The 14,291-nt window shown below is 44.4% G+C and overlaps 1 protein-coding gene across 1 annotated transcript; it reads left to right on the top strand.

Moving 5' to 3' along the window:
- On the top strand, positions 1-12,941 carry mdc1 (mediator of DNA damage checkpoint 1). The gene is made up of 12 exons (XM_083762089.1): positions 1-26; positions 348-484; positions 599-1,240; positions 1,669-1,720; positions 3,251-4,329; positions 4,717-4,779; positions 5,413-8,789; positions 9,064-9,171; positions 9,525-9,707; positions 11,360-11,485; positions 12,267-12,377; positions 12,675-12,941. Exons 2-12 carry the CDS (start codon positions 349-351, stop codon positions 12,882-12,884), a joined length of 6,087 nt encoding a protein of 2,028 aa, XP_083618215.1. The 5' UTR covers positions 1-26; position 348; the 3' UTR covers positions 12,885-12,941.
- Positions 12,942-14,291: the final 1,350 nt, after the last annotated feature.

Genomic DNA, 14,291 nt, shown 5'->3' with positions numbered 1-14,291 from the left:
TCGAGTCGACTCTTTTGTTTTGCAAGGTAAGTCCTGCAAATAATTATGTAAACAAACACTTCATAATAAACAACAGTTAGCTCTAAATAAAACGTTTCATCTACCGGTCTGTAGGGGAAACGTACATAATGATGCATGCATGTTATAAATGACTAAAGTAGTTGTTATTTGCGTCCTGACAGAATCGTTTCCCCTTCATAATAGAGCCACGTTTTCTGGTATTACTACTGTAGCTGTTTTCCCAGTGCCCGGGACAGTTATCTACATTTTCAAAGACAACAATCACTTCATGGTTCATTTTAATTTACCACAACATTTCTGTTTTGTGACTCTTGTCCTGTGTGAAGAATGGATGCTACTCAGATGATTGATGCCTATGTAGTGGAGTCAGATGAAGATGAAGAAGAAGAGGAAAGAGAAAACAAGAGGGGAGAACCCTTGGCCAAACTGCGAGTGTTAAAGAATGAACATATTCCTGACACTGGTTAGTGGAAAGTAATTAATATCTGATGTTTAATTAATTATTGTTGATGTTCACCTGCAATCTGCTAATCTCTTTGCTTGATAATCTGGCAATTGCTTTTCTTCTCTCACCTAGAGTTGCCCCTCTATTTGGGAGAAAATGTACTGGGCCGTGACCCCAGCACCTGTAACGTGCCCCTCCTCGCCCGCTCAGTATCCAAACAACACACAACCATCTCTCTCACTGTCTACCGTGGCAAGAGTCGCTGCGGCGAAGGCGCCAAGGAGGTGTTGGTGTGGGACATGGGAAGCATGAACGGGACCCGTAAAGGCCACCGCAAACTGACGCCTCATGTTCGCTATGCCCTAAGTGAGGGGGACAGCTTAGTGGTGGCAGACATCCCATGCCAGTATGTCAGCTTGCCCGTGGACGAAACGCATAGTCAGGCAGAGAGAAATCCAGTGGACAGTGGCAACTCAGGTAGGGCTCATGGTTCTTCTGACATAGAAAAAGAGGCTCAACCCTTTGGCACCAACGGGGAACAAGACTCCAGGACTGGCACAAGCGAAGACATTGAGAAATCTGTCAATAGAAACAAAAAGGTGTTAGATAGGTTGTTGTTGTTGTCAGATGAAGAAGAGTCAGGGAACACTCCTGCCAGGACCACGGTCTTGTGCTCTGACAGAAGTCGAACACCGCTACAAGAAACCCTAGTCCCAGAATCTGACTCGGATGGAGAGCAAGAGAGGGGACCAAGCTGGCGGGGAAAAACTGTTGGTAGGTAAACTGTGTAAAATACTGTTTTCTGTGCGTAAGGCGTTGAGATGTCTGTCTTGTCTGTTTTGTGTTTGTTTGCGTTTCATGTAGCTTGGTCTAAATCTAGTTAATTGTTTCTTTCTTTCCCTTCTATGATCATCCAGAGATAACCGTAGTATGATAGTTCAAGGTGTGTGTGTGTGTGTGTGTGTGTGTGTGTGTGTGTGTGTGTGTGTGTGTGTGGACAATATAATGAATATAAGAAGACAAAAAATGGTGGACAGGACTTGGTTAATGCCTCCTCTTTTATTTAGAAAAATAAAATATGAAGCTTTAACAGTGAGTCCTGTCCATCATCTTTGGAGTGATATACATACACACAACACGAATGTTGTGTGTAGCATTCAGTGGACAACATGTTTTAATTAGTTTCTTCCTTTTTCTCTCAGTGTCTGAATCTGACTCCATGTCCAGTCCTAGAGGCAACTTCATCCCAGAGAGGTAAATTCAATATACGGGTAGAACCAAAGAGTGTTTTTGACATTGAAGGATAATTTAAAAATAAATAGTAGTTAGTGTGTGACTTGTCCTAAATCCTTTATAGGAGTCAGTCAGTTTACTGTGTAGTTAATGTTTATCACGTAGGACTTCAGCTGAAAGTTCGACTAGAACTGTAACTTCTAGCTGCCATTCTCAAGTATTATTCAATCTGACTTAGTGATTGCTTTGTTGTGATAATTAAAAGATAATACTTAAGGTGGTTGCACACTGGATGCGTTTTTCTGAAAACCGACGAAAAAATCAAAAAAACGCAGCAGTGTGCAGGGACCTTTACTGTATGTATTGTGATTCATAATACTGAAAAAAGGAAATCTTGAGAATGGCTATTCAATTAGCGGACTCAGGTCCATAGAAAAAAAAAGAAAAGAAAGAAACAAAGAAAAAAAAACACAAGACGGAAGGAAGTAAAATAATTAAAAAGATCCACAGGTCAGGCACTTCAGCTAGTGCACCCTTTAGTCTGGATGTATAGCATGAACAGCTCATTTTGGGCCTTGAGAGCGTCACAATGATGCAGATACAGCCAGCCTTTGCATTATATACGTAACTAACTATATAATTACAACAATATATGATTCACAATCCCAGCTATAAGCTAAGTTAATAAGATAAACCTTGATTAATCCCCAGAGGGAAATTCAGATGTCATTACAAGTAATTGTTACATTTGTAAGTACTAAGTAAGTAAGTAGTAAGTACAAGTGCTTCTACCGGTGCATAGATCATGTGCATATAGAGTACCAAAGTAACATTGGGTCATATTAGAATCGTCTCATATAAGTATTGTGGTCCAAAAATAAACACACTGTCTCTGTGATATTGTCAGGGAGGTGTCTCTGTATCGTTTATGATAGTCACTCATATCTGATACTGGCAAAAAAAGTAACTAATTCGGCGGCAGTAACATTAGCGTTTTCTCGCAGTTGATTCTTCATATCTATATGAGTGAAACTGCCGCGATCATTTGTTTATTTTTGGAACACAGTCCTTATCTAAAAAAAAGTATTGGAATTCAGAATGGGGGGGAAAACGCAACCCAGGTAAATTTTGTCTTCGGTGCTTTATAGACTTATTATTACATAAGCCTACAGCAGTGGTTCACAAACGTTTTCATGTCAAGGACCCCCATTTGAAAATATATGCCCCATAAGAGAAGGTTTTTACAGTGATTTTCATCCATTTTCAATTTCAAGGGCCCCCGGTTTGACCTGAACTTTGCTATGGTCCCCCATTTAATTGCATTTTTATCTCTGGGACCCCAATGTACAGTTACTTTAAGTCTGAGAGTCTGAGTTACAGACCCATAAGGGTCCATTTGGTTCCTAATTATCATTTAGCTGGGGACGCCCTGGAACTCTCTCAAGGACCCCTAGGGGTTCCCGGACCCCACTTTGGGAACCACTGGCCTACAGTACCTAATCAACACTCTTCTTTACTTCTAACTTGACCACTTGTTTCTCCACTGTGCAGTCCCATCACACCATCCTCCATTCAAAGCAGACACTTGAAGCTGACACCTAAGAAGCGTGTCAGCTTCAGCGACGAGAGTGACGTGGATGCAGGGCGACAGCAGCTGCGGAAACAAAGTGGGGAGCGGAGTGGACAGGTTGTGCTTGGGGGAAAGTCACGTGATTTCAGCCTGCCCGAGGAAGATGGATCATCTGTGTCTATGCTGGCATCACCTGCTTTTAACATGGACAGTGATACTGAGGAGGAGGAGGAGGAGGAGGGGGATATGAAGTTGATATGCAGCGCGGGTCTACTGGCCTCCCAATCACCAGCAGCCGACCCGCCATTGAAGCTGTCCCAGTTTCACATGGACAGCGACACGGATGTCGACGAGGAAAACGAGAGTCGTGTCGTTGTAGACGCAGGTGCCGTATCAGTCCACACTTCCGATGACGTTGCCAAACCCACCAGACATATTCCGGTCATTCTGCCAACAGGCCTCAGTGCAGAGGACAGTGACACCGATGATGAAATTGTGTCGGAGACTGCCACCAATACTTCTGCCTCTTCAGCGCAGCTGGTGGATTCCCATCTAGACAGTGACACAGATGTTGAGGAGGAGGTGCAAGGTGTTGACAGTGGGCCAAAGAACGCTAGCTCTAAACCAGAGGCAACCCCAACAGTCCTTTCAAACTCTGGCGGAGTTGAATCCATGTCTGCCGTTCCTCCTAGCAACCTGTGTTCGGACAGTGACACGGATGATGAAAGCATCGTCCCTGTTGTTACCGGCCAACTCACAGGGGCTGTTGTTGACACGGGTGTTGAACTGGAGATCTTATCTGATAGCGATACAGACCTTGAGGAGGATGCACCTATGCTCCCACAAGTTGTTGCCAAGGAAGCAAGTGCCACGCCATCATCATTGACCAAAGTTACGACGGACTCCTCATCAACTGCTGGTGCAGCCGCTAACGTAGCCGACCTGTTTCCAGTCAGTACTACTGACGATGAGGAGAATGGGGAGAAAGGCAGTGAACGGGCAGGCAGAGGCCAGTTCTCAGCCGTTATACCTCAACTGCAGAAGTTCTCTACACCAAAGGGTAATTCACACTTATTGTGTTTTGAAGGACTGTTCGATGAATTGTGTTTAATAGTATTCCTATTTTTGTGAGGAAGTGAAAATCTGCCATAACAATTCCCAATATCTTCTGGCTATGTAAAATGGTGCCTTTCATCAAAGGCTCTGACCAATCTTACTACATGAACTTAGTTTGTGTGTGCTCTGGACACACTGAATGTGTTATGTTACTCTTAACTTTGCTCTGACAATGAAACAGACCTTTTTCACAGCAGTCATTTTAACTACTGTCACAAGAATGTTAAGAATCCCAATTTCTAGTTGAGCCACAATCTTGCACGCCTTACAATGCTTCACAATATATCAATATAAAAATATAAATATATGTTTCCTATTGTTATGATGACAGGGGGAGCAGTAGAGGAAATGGAGACTCAGGCATTCTTTAATTCTCCTCCAGATCCATTCAAACGTGAGTAATGGTACAAAGAAATTATCACTCAACTAACTTGTACCATTGTACCGGACAGTGGACTGGAAATGTCTCTGGTTCAAGAGACATTTATATGAATACACAGAAATGTACAAGACAATTGTACAGCGAATGACACGGAAATGGAGGCTTCATTTTTAGAGAGCCTCAATAGCCCACACTGGACTAGTATTACCTGGGAACCTTTGATAATGTGTAGTATTTGTGGTTTATGATGTTAATCCCGTGCCTCATCCTTTTCCTACCTTGCCGTAACAGGAAGATCTCTTTTTCAAGGAAGCCCTGTCCTCTCTCTTTACCCATTTGAGCAGTTAGAAAGGCGAGTTTAATTAGCACAATTAGCACAATTGAAGAAGTAAATTCAGTGCTTTACATTACATCAGGGGTGGGTAGATCTTGTTGAGCTTGTGATCTTTAAAGTAGCTCTCAAGTGAAAAACGTGTGGGCACTCCTGCATTACATAAACCTCTAAGCATTGAGACATTAAGACAGAGCCGTGAGATAGTGCAAAAGAAACACATTAATCGTGTGGACATGTTAATGTGAGCCTCCACAATGTGTACTGTCTTGTGTATATTGTAAATGTAATTTTGTCTTTTCTGTCTTTCCAAGGCCCTTTTCCACCTATATTACCATCCGGTTCAGACGGCCATGATGAGGATGATGACCGTGTTGTGGATGAGACCCAGTCCTTCATACTGGAGACCCCAGACCGCCAGGCCAATCTTCAAGGAGACCCCACCCTGGACGACACCCAATCTTTTGCCCTGGAACCTTTATCTGAGGAGGAACAGGCCTCCACCGCAGGAGACTCTTTTCAGCGTGGGCTGAAAAAAACGCCGCCTTCCCAAGCCCAATGTCTAGCCATGGAGAGCACCCAAAACTTTGTCTCCATGGTCGGGGATGTGTGTCTGGAAGCTACCCAAGCCTACTTACCGGTCGCTCCTGCAGACAGAACATCCACAGAGTACGATTTAGCCATGGAGGCTACACAGGTCTATGGCGGTGGAGAGAAGGAGCCCACCCAGCAGATAGATGTAGCAACGGACGCAACAAAGACATATATCCCGGAGACTGACAGTGATACGGAGGATGATGAAGGAGACGGTAAAGCGAGGACCGACCTCGCCACGGCTGAAACGCAGCCATTGGTATCCTCGTCCACAGCTGCTATCGCCATGGCTGAAACCCAATTGTTTCCAGCTTTACGTAAAAGAACAGCCACGTCTCAGAGACTCGTTGAATCGCAGGAGTCATCGCTCGCAACTGTTTCTCTGCTCTACACTGCTGAAACTCAGCCCATGGCGCCTACAAGTGAAACTGAGGAAAGCGACGAAGAGGAGCTTCCAGTCACACGCAAAAGAACTGGCAAGGCTAAAAGACTTGTTGAATCACAGGAGTCATCGCTCGCAACGGTTTCTCCGCTCTACACTGCTGAAACTCAGCCCATGGCGCCTACAAGTGAAACTGAGGAAAGCGACGAAGAGGAGCTTCCAGTCACACGCAAAAGAACTGGCAAGGCTAAAAGACTCGTTGAATCGCAGGAGTCATCGCTCGCAACGGTTTCTCTGCTCTACACTGCTGAAACTCAGCCCATGGCGCCTACAAGTGAAACTGAGGAAAGTGACGAAGAGGAGCCACTTCCAGTCGCACGCAAGAGAAGAGCCAAAGCTCAGAGACTCATTGAATCACAGGAGTCACAGCCTATAGCCACGTGTGAAACAGAAGAGAGTGGGAAGGAAGACGAACCCAAAGCCGCGGCACAAACTGCAAGGTGGCCTCGGGGTCGAGGGAAAGGGAGAGAGTTTGAGGCCGGTGTAGGTAGGCGAGGGAGATCGTCCAGAGGAGTGGCCGCAGAGGTGCAGGAGGAGCCCTCAGGGCCTCCACGGAGACAGACGAGAGGTAGGGGCCAGACCACCAGCAGAGGGCGGAGAGGGAGGGTGGCAGTCCCCGAAGAGGAGGCGGAGGGAGGGGACGCGGAGTGTGAGGAAGAGGCGAAGGTTGAGCTAGTGACACGCGGTAGAGGCAGGAAATCCTCTGAGATGCAAGGCACACTGCAAAAGGAACAAGAAGCGAGGGAGAGGATAGAGGTGGAAAAGAGGCAAAGAGAAGAAGAAAGAACAAGACAGGAGACGGAAAAAAGGGAACAGGTAGAGAGAGAGCGACTTGACAGGGAAAGGAGACAGGAGGAAGAGAGACTAGTGAGAGAAATGGCAGAAAGAGAGGAGAGGGAGAGACGGGAGCAAGTGGAAAGAGAGGAGAATGAGAGACTGGAAAGAGAGGAGAAGGAGAGACTGGAAAGAGAGGAGAAAGACAGAATAGAAAGGGAAAGAAAAGAGTGGGAGGAAAAAGAAAGGATACAAAAGGAAAGAGAGGAGCAAGAAAGAGAGTTGAGGGAAAGAAAAGACAGGGAAGAACGAGAGAAGCTGGAGCGGGAGAATTCAGAGAGAGAGGAAAAAGAAAGAACAGAAAGGGAGAGAAAGAAACTAGAAGAAAAAGAACGGCTACAGCAGCAGAAAGAGCAACTTGAGAGAGAAAGAAGAGAGGAGGAAGAGAGGCTAGTGAGAGAAATGGCAGAAAGAGAGGAGAGGGAGAAACGAGAGCGAGTGGAAAGAGAAGAGAAGGAGAGGCTGGAAAGCGAGGAGAAAGAGAGAATAGAAAGGGAAAGAAAAGAGAGGGAGGAACGAGAGAAGCTCGTGACCAGAGAGTCCTTTGCCATGAGCGACAGGGCAGATGAGAGCAGGAGCAACGATGCTCCCACGCCAGGTGCAAGTTCGCTGGGCAGAGGTCGAGGAAGAGGCAGGAGGACGGTTCCAAAGCCTGAGACGGCTGTGGTCAAAGGTAGTCGGAATGACCAGGCCTCGGCTCCTAAAACCCCAGCCAGGGGCAGGAAGATTCAGAAAGTTGAGGCTGCGTCTAACAATGCTTCTCCAGCCATTGAGGAGAAGGCAGATTCCCAGCAGCCTGGTACCACAAGAGGGCGAAGGGCAAGCAGAACAACCGCCGCTGCCACGTCTGCAGAGGTACTGGAACCCGAGCCGGGTAACTCAACCAGCATAGATGTCCCGTTCCGCAGAACCAGATCTCGCTCCAACTCGTCCAACTCCGTCAGCTCTGAGACATCATTTTCCAGCATCAACAGCCAGGGTCCGAGTCGAGGGACCCCAAAGACCAGTCGGCCGCCCGCTGGGAACAGATCCAGTGGCAGGCGAGCGACAGTGACTGGAGAGTCCTCCAAGAGCGACAGGGCAGATGAGAGCAAGAGCAACGATGCTCCCACGCCAGGTGCAAGTTCACTGGGCAGAGGTCGAGGAAGAGGCAGGAGGACGGTTCCAAAGCCTGAGATGGCTGTGGTCGGAGGTAGTCAGAATGACCAGGCCTCGGCTCCTAAAACCTCAGCCAGGGGCAGGAAGATTCAGAAAGTTGAGGCTGCGTCCAACGATGCTTCTCCAGCTATTGAGGAGAAGGCAGAATCCCAGCAGCCTGGTACCACAAGAGGGCGAAGGCGAGCTAAAGCCAGTGATACTGAGCACACTGCTGCAGCTGCAGAGGACCGAACAACTCAGGTGGAACAAAGTGCCACAGAAGATTTGCCAGAACCTAATAGCAATGTCAAGGGCAGGGGTCAAGAGCGAAAGGCAAAGCCTGTCGATGCTGCGGTTGACGTCAATGAAGAAGCTGAGGCTAAAGAGACTGGCAGAGGAAAAGGAAGAAAGAGGGAGCTTGAGAAAGAGCTCTGCCCCCCCGCCAATAGGGGGGGCAGAGCCCCGGGGAGGAAGAGCGAAAAAGTGCCATCTGTCGATGGGGAGTCCAAAGTAGAGAGTGAGAAAATGGAAGAGGAGACTCCTAGGAAGAGGGGCAGAGGCAGGCCGTCGGCAGCTCAGAAGAAGAAGGAAGAAGAGGGGCAGGAGGATGGAGAAACCTCGGCTCACGGTTCCACAGTCCAGGATGCCAATGTGTCGTCATCAAAAGGAACCACCTCACTTGAGGTATATTGTTATAGTCAGTTTTTAAACATTTTGTTTGTAAAATGCTGTAATGTTGTAAAATGTTTTGATTGGAACATACTGTAAGTGTTAGGAAGAAAGTATTTGTATCTAAGCATACAGGGTGTATTACGTCGGCGTTGTTGCTGTTCAATTAGCGCTAGTCACTTGCTGGCTCTCTCCCGGTCTTTGAGTAACCTGAATACCGCTGTCCCTCACCATTACTGAGAGTGTTTTACTGAGTACTTGTTTCTCTCTACTTGCCTTTCCTTGTTAGCTCCCAGAGACCCCTAATGTCTCCAGGAAGCGAGGGCCTCCAATGGACTCCTCTCCCGTGATTAAGACTCCTCGCTTATCTGGGAGGACTGCTAACCAGACCTGCAAGGTCGGTGTCCGTGCTTATTTGTACAGTTAATAATGACAGAATATTGTCATTGGCTACATTAAAAACACTAAAGCCCTGCCCTGGATGCACTGCTAAATTCATTTTTTTAATCCAAATCAACACTAATAATCTTGGATTAATAACACAGATCACAATTTGCAGCGATGATCCTATATATTACTTGTAATTACAGTCAGTATGTGTCTGTAGATAAGGAATCGGTATACAGTAAATAGTAATTTCATAATGTTTTGATCCACATAATGGCACCAAAAGGTATTTTCTCTTTCCTTCTAAAATATCGCTCTTAAATTTCAGTTTAGGAAGAACAAATATTCCTTTCTCGCTCTCAGGTGTTGTTCACAGGCGTGGCGGGCGAGACAGGGGAGAAGGCGCTGTCTCGCCTGGGAGGCAGCTTGGCCCGGGATGTGTGGGACATGACCTACCTGGTGACAGACAAGGTGCGCCGCACAGTCAAGTTCCTGTGTGCCATCGCCAGGGGAATCCCCATTGTGGACACCCAATGGCTACAGAAGGTTAGTTGACATGTTGACAGTTAAATGTAAAGATGTAAAGATAGTCACAGACTATCTTTACATTCACTCTGTGATGCATACAGGCAGTACAGTGTATGTGTGCACACATACGATACACACTAGGGTTGCATAAATACAATCCTGTGATGAACTACATGTTTGATTTAGTCTTTTCTGTAAATATTAATTGAGCTCTGGGAGAACGGTAAATGCTGTCTCATTTCCATCACAAACTACCATTCGGCATATATACCAAATTCTCAACTTTCATCAATCTCTATGCTCACTACACAATTACTATATTTTTGCACCAACATGCAAAAATATGCTAACCATACAGAAAATCTGCACAGTCTGCAATAGTTTTTTCCAGGAGCTAGAATCCAGCAGGTGATAATCTTCTGCGTAAGGACACTGCAGTGTCCTTCTGCGTAAGGACACTGCCAATTTGATGATTTTATACTGTGGTTAACTTATTGTGAAGTTGCTATGACAACCTGGGCATAGGTGGGTTCAGCCAATCACAGGCACAGCCTATTTGTATGTGTCACAGGTGCACAGCAGCAGGGAATTTGGGAAACGCCACAGGGAAGCCACACAGTTTTTCAACCGTGCGTGTTTTGTTTATTTTCAGTTGTTTTCAGTTATCCTTGGTTTATTTTGCATCACAAGTTATTGTTTAAGTTACAGTTTAAGTACCCGGCTTATGTCATGCTTTATCCATCCTGCAAGCAAAAATAAAACCTTTTAAATGCACTCAACGAGACGACCTGAGTTACTGTCATCATCACCACGCGTTGGAAAGAGCTTCACACCATATCCCTCACTGGCATCTTTTGTTGTTCGGTTGCCCTTACAGACACAGAGGGATGTTTTATGCTGTGGCGCATGCAGGAGTCATCTAAGAGAGAGAGAGAGAATCGCAACATATGTTATATATATTTGTATACAGGTTTAATGTTTGTCTTGTCTAGACAAACATTAAAAACGCCATTGACAATGGACAGAGTTCATTGTTTGTTTTGTCACTAACCAGTGATGTAAATAGGTTTTCAATGTAATGAGTCCCGGGATGCAGGGATGTTCTTTTAGATTCATAATGTGGTTATATTCATGTAGAAAACAGAAGAAGACATGATTATTATAACTAAAGCTAGCAAAATAAACTAGAATAAACAGCAGTAGTACAGTAGTCCATCCCATTTTATTGCGTCCCTTAACTCTAAACTGCGTTTTGGGATGCAAAATGCACCCTATTCTTTTTATATCGCGATGATGTAAGATGATAAGGGTTGGTAAAGCGCCCCTCACTTCACACGGGTGTGATTTTTTAATATTTAACTTAAACCGTAATGATGGAAGTCAATGGGGCTCGGATCGGACTGAAACCTTGCCTAAATTTTAGATTTGGAGTCACACATCATGGATATGTCAGATGACTGATGAAATGGTCACATGATAGCCAAGATCCCATGTGGATCATGAGATGCATGCAATTTGATTGTTTGTCATAGATTGGCTGTGTTGTAATGGAAGGCAATCATAAAAGATGCAAAGAGTGTAATAAACATATTTGGTTTTGCACGAAAGACACTAATGTGGCTTTCATTCCCTCTACTAATTTAATAATCATATCTCTCTCTCTCTGTCAGTGTGGTAAAGCTGGCAGCTTCCTTCCTCCTAATGGATTCATCGTGAAGGACACAGAACAAGAGAAGAAGTTTAAATTCTGTCTCCAGGAATCCATAAGCATGGCCCGTAATCAGCCTCTCCTACAGGTATCCACTAACTCACTCTGTCAGACTGTCATGTGCGAGACCCATTTGTTTGTTTATGGATGCGTTATGGAAACCTTATGAGGCTGTAACTCTGGGTGTACAAATGGAACCAAATACTACCGTTCCATTTGTGCCCTCTTAGAGTTAAATGAACACTGAGGAGTTTACGTTATAGATTGGGGTCCCAGCGATATTTTTTTAAATCAAATGTGGCCTAATGCATTTCTGAAAATGTAAAAGGTGGAGAATCTGAGCTAGTTGGTCGAGAGGCACAGTGCCTGTTGTTTCCCATCTTTCTGAGGCTTGTGGGGAAGCCATTGGACCTCAGCTATAATGTAGCGGTTGTATTTTACTGGCATTTCCCTCCAACGGAAGTGGACAATTACTGCATGTTGAGTCTTCATTACAGACTCATTACGGAGCCTCCTCCTGTGTCATAATGGTGGTTGGTTAATGGGAGAGTTATTGGGATGCGTCAACACGGATACAGATCCCCGTTCAGGTGATGCTCATCTAGACTGTAAAGCCCTACGTTCATTTAACTCTTTGAATGTAAAAAGTGCCACATTTCGTTATTTATTTTTATCCACCCTCTCCTCATTTTTTTAACCTTTTGAGTGCACGGATCGCCGCCTTTGTCTTTAGTGCTTGATACTAGTCTTATACGAGTTTATCAGACTGTTTACTGACACATGGATGTGTATTACTACGATACAACAAAGATTATATTATATAATAATAAATTATAACTATAACTCTCTTTCTTCTCTCTCTCGCTCAGGGTTATGAAATCCATGTCACAAAGTCAGTTCAGCCAGAGCCCGTCCATATGAAAGACATCATCTGCTGCAGTGGAGCTAAATATCTACCCAAGATGCCCACTAAACACAAGGTACCATTTGGAGTTTTGGAGTTGAGATAAGTTAATAAGCACCTTGTTTTTCTTTGCTGCATTTATGTCACTTGCAAAATTTCAAATGTATTTCCTATATTTCTATATTTTATTCATCTTGTTTCATTAGTTGTTGTTTTTTTGTCCCTCTACACCAAATCTCTTCGCTGAAAATAGCTGACCTATACAAGATCACAGTATACGTTACAACGCATTGAACTGCGTTGTGAGCTTGTAGATCTGCTAAGTGTTTGCCCCAGGATACGGATGCCATTTCTTTCTCTCCATCTATCTCAGGCCCACACAGTGGTGATCTCGTGCGAGGAGGACTGGGCACTGTGCCGCCCGGCCGCCTCTGCCTCTCTCCCCATCGTCACCGCCGAGTTCATCCTAACGGGGATCCTTCAGCAGAAGGTGGACTTGGAGACCCACACCTTGTCGATCTCCGCTGCCAACTCCAGCCCCCAGGCTGCAGCAGGCAGAGGGAGGGGCAAGAAGAAGGCATAGGGTCAGCACTGGCATTGTAAACTCAGAGTAATCTAGTAAGAGAGTGGCGACACTAGCGTTGCTCATTCTATCTCAATGGGATAGTTCCAATATTTGGAGACTGGAGACAACAAATAAACCACATTTGACCCCAATTTTACCGTTCCCGTACACTGACACCTCACCCCTGAGCTTACACGTACCTTTCACTGTCAGTGACTTTTAATAATTCTAAAGAGGTAGTTGAATCTTGGATGCTTATACATTCCCATTCAAATCAAAGCAGATTGTTATTAACTGTAACCTGTGAGTGCCTGCATTTGATTTGAATGCTGAACTGTTTTTGTTCTTGTCTTTTTTTTATCTTAACATGGAATGTATCTTTATAGTAAGAGAAATCTATGAAAATCTGGGAACTAAATCGTTACCAAGAAATTTCTTCACCAATGTGTTTCTAAATGTGTCTAATAACATGTACTAAAAGTTTGAAATTCAACTCTTGTGGGAAATTTCATCATTCTTTAAGTAGCATGTGACATATGAAACTAGGGGTTTTTCATGATTCTGAATCCATTCCAAGCATTAGTTTTGCACAAAAAACACTCCTTGGGCTAAATTAGGCCATATCCACTTGACCAAATGTGCTGACCTCATCACGTTTGTGATGACGGCTATGGCCGTTTTCCTCCCAAGGAGTGTTTTTTGTGCAAAACTAATGCTTGGAATGGATTCAGAATCATGAAAACCCCCTAGTTTCATATGTCACATGCTACTGAAAGAATGATGAAATTTGGACTTTTTTTCTTTATATAGGATGTTATGGGTATGGTCACATATTATGCTAATAACTCAATTTCCCCCGGGAGTTGAATTTCAAACTTTTAGTACATGTTATTAGACACCTTTAGAAACACATTGGTGATGAAATTTCTTGGTAACGATTTAGTTCCCAGATTGGTCAAATACCTGATAAAATGCCCTTACTATTAAACAAATGTTCTATAGGTACAGTGATGAATGTTCTGCAAACGTAACAGAGACCTTAATGTCTTAGTTTATATTCAAACTGATTGATGAACAGATGATTGTACCGATGCTGCTTCAATGTGTGAAAATGTGTGTATGTATTGTATTATCTCTGCTGTCTTTAATAAAAAATAAACATTTTGTACATGAGCTATATGCTTTTTAATGTTACCATATAGGCCTACAGTAATATTTATATATTTTCGACTTTGCTAATTCAATGATGATCATTCTGCAATGTGCATGAAGACGTGCCTGTAAGTGCCATTGAGCAAGGCACTGAACCACCTGCTCACTTGTGAGGTATTTTCTTCCACCATGTTAATGAGTGGTCTCTATGTTGACATCTTTCGAGTCATATTAAGATTTTGTTCACAACCATACAGTAGGCTAGGCTAAGGC

Source organism: Protomyctophum parallelum (assembly GCF_964188405.1).
Source record: "Protomyctophum parallelum genome assembly, chromosome: 3".
NCBI classification, from domain to species: Eukaryota; Metazoa; Chordata; class Actinopteri; order Myctophiformes; family Myctophidae; genus Protomyctophum; species Protomyctophum parallelum.
The sequence above is the reverse complement of the archived record's forward strand: the minus strand, read 5'-3'. Positions and strand labels throughout refer to the sequence as shown.

Excerpts from the sequence above, each read along its gene's own strand:
- mdc1 (XM_083762089.1), top strand. The coding sequence starts at position 349 with ATGGATGCTACTCAGATGATTGATGCCTATGTAGTGGAGTCAGATGAA. Across the intron at positions 1,241-1,668 it reads CTGGCGGGGAAAAACTGTTG|TGTCTGAATCTGACTCCATG; the intron begins GTAGGTAAACTG and ends TTTTTCTCTCAG. Across the intron at positions 11,486-12,266 it reads GTAATCAGCCTCTCCTACAG|GGTTATGAAATCCATGTCAC; the intron begins GTATCCACTAAC and ends TCTCTCGCTCAG.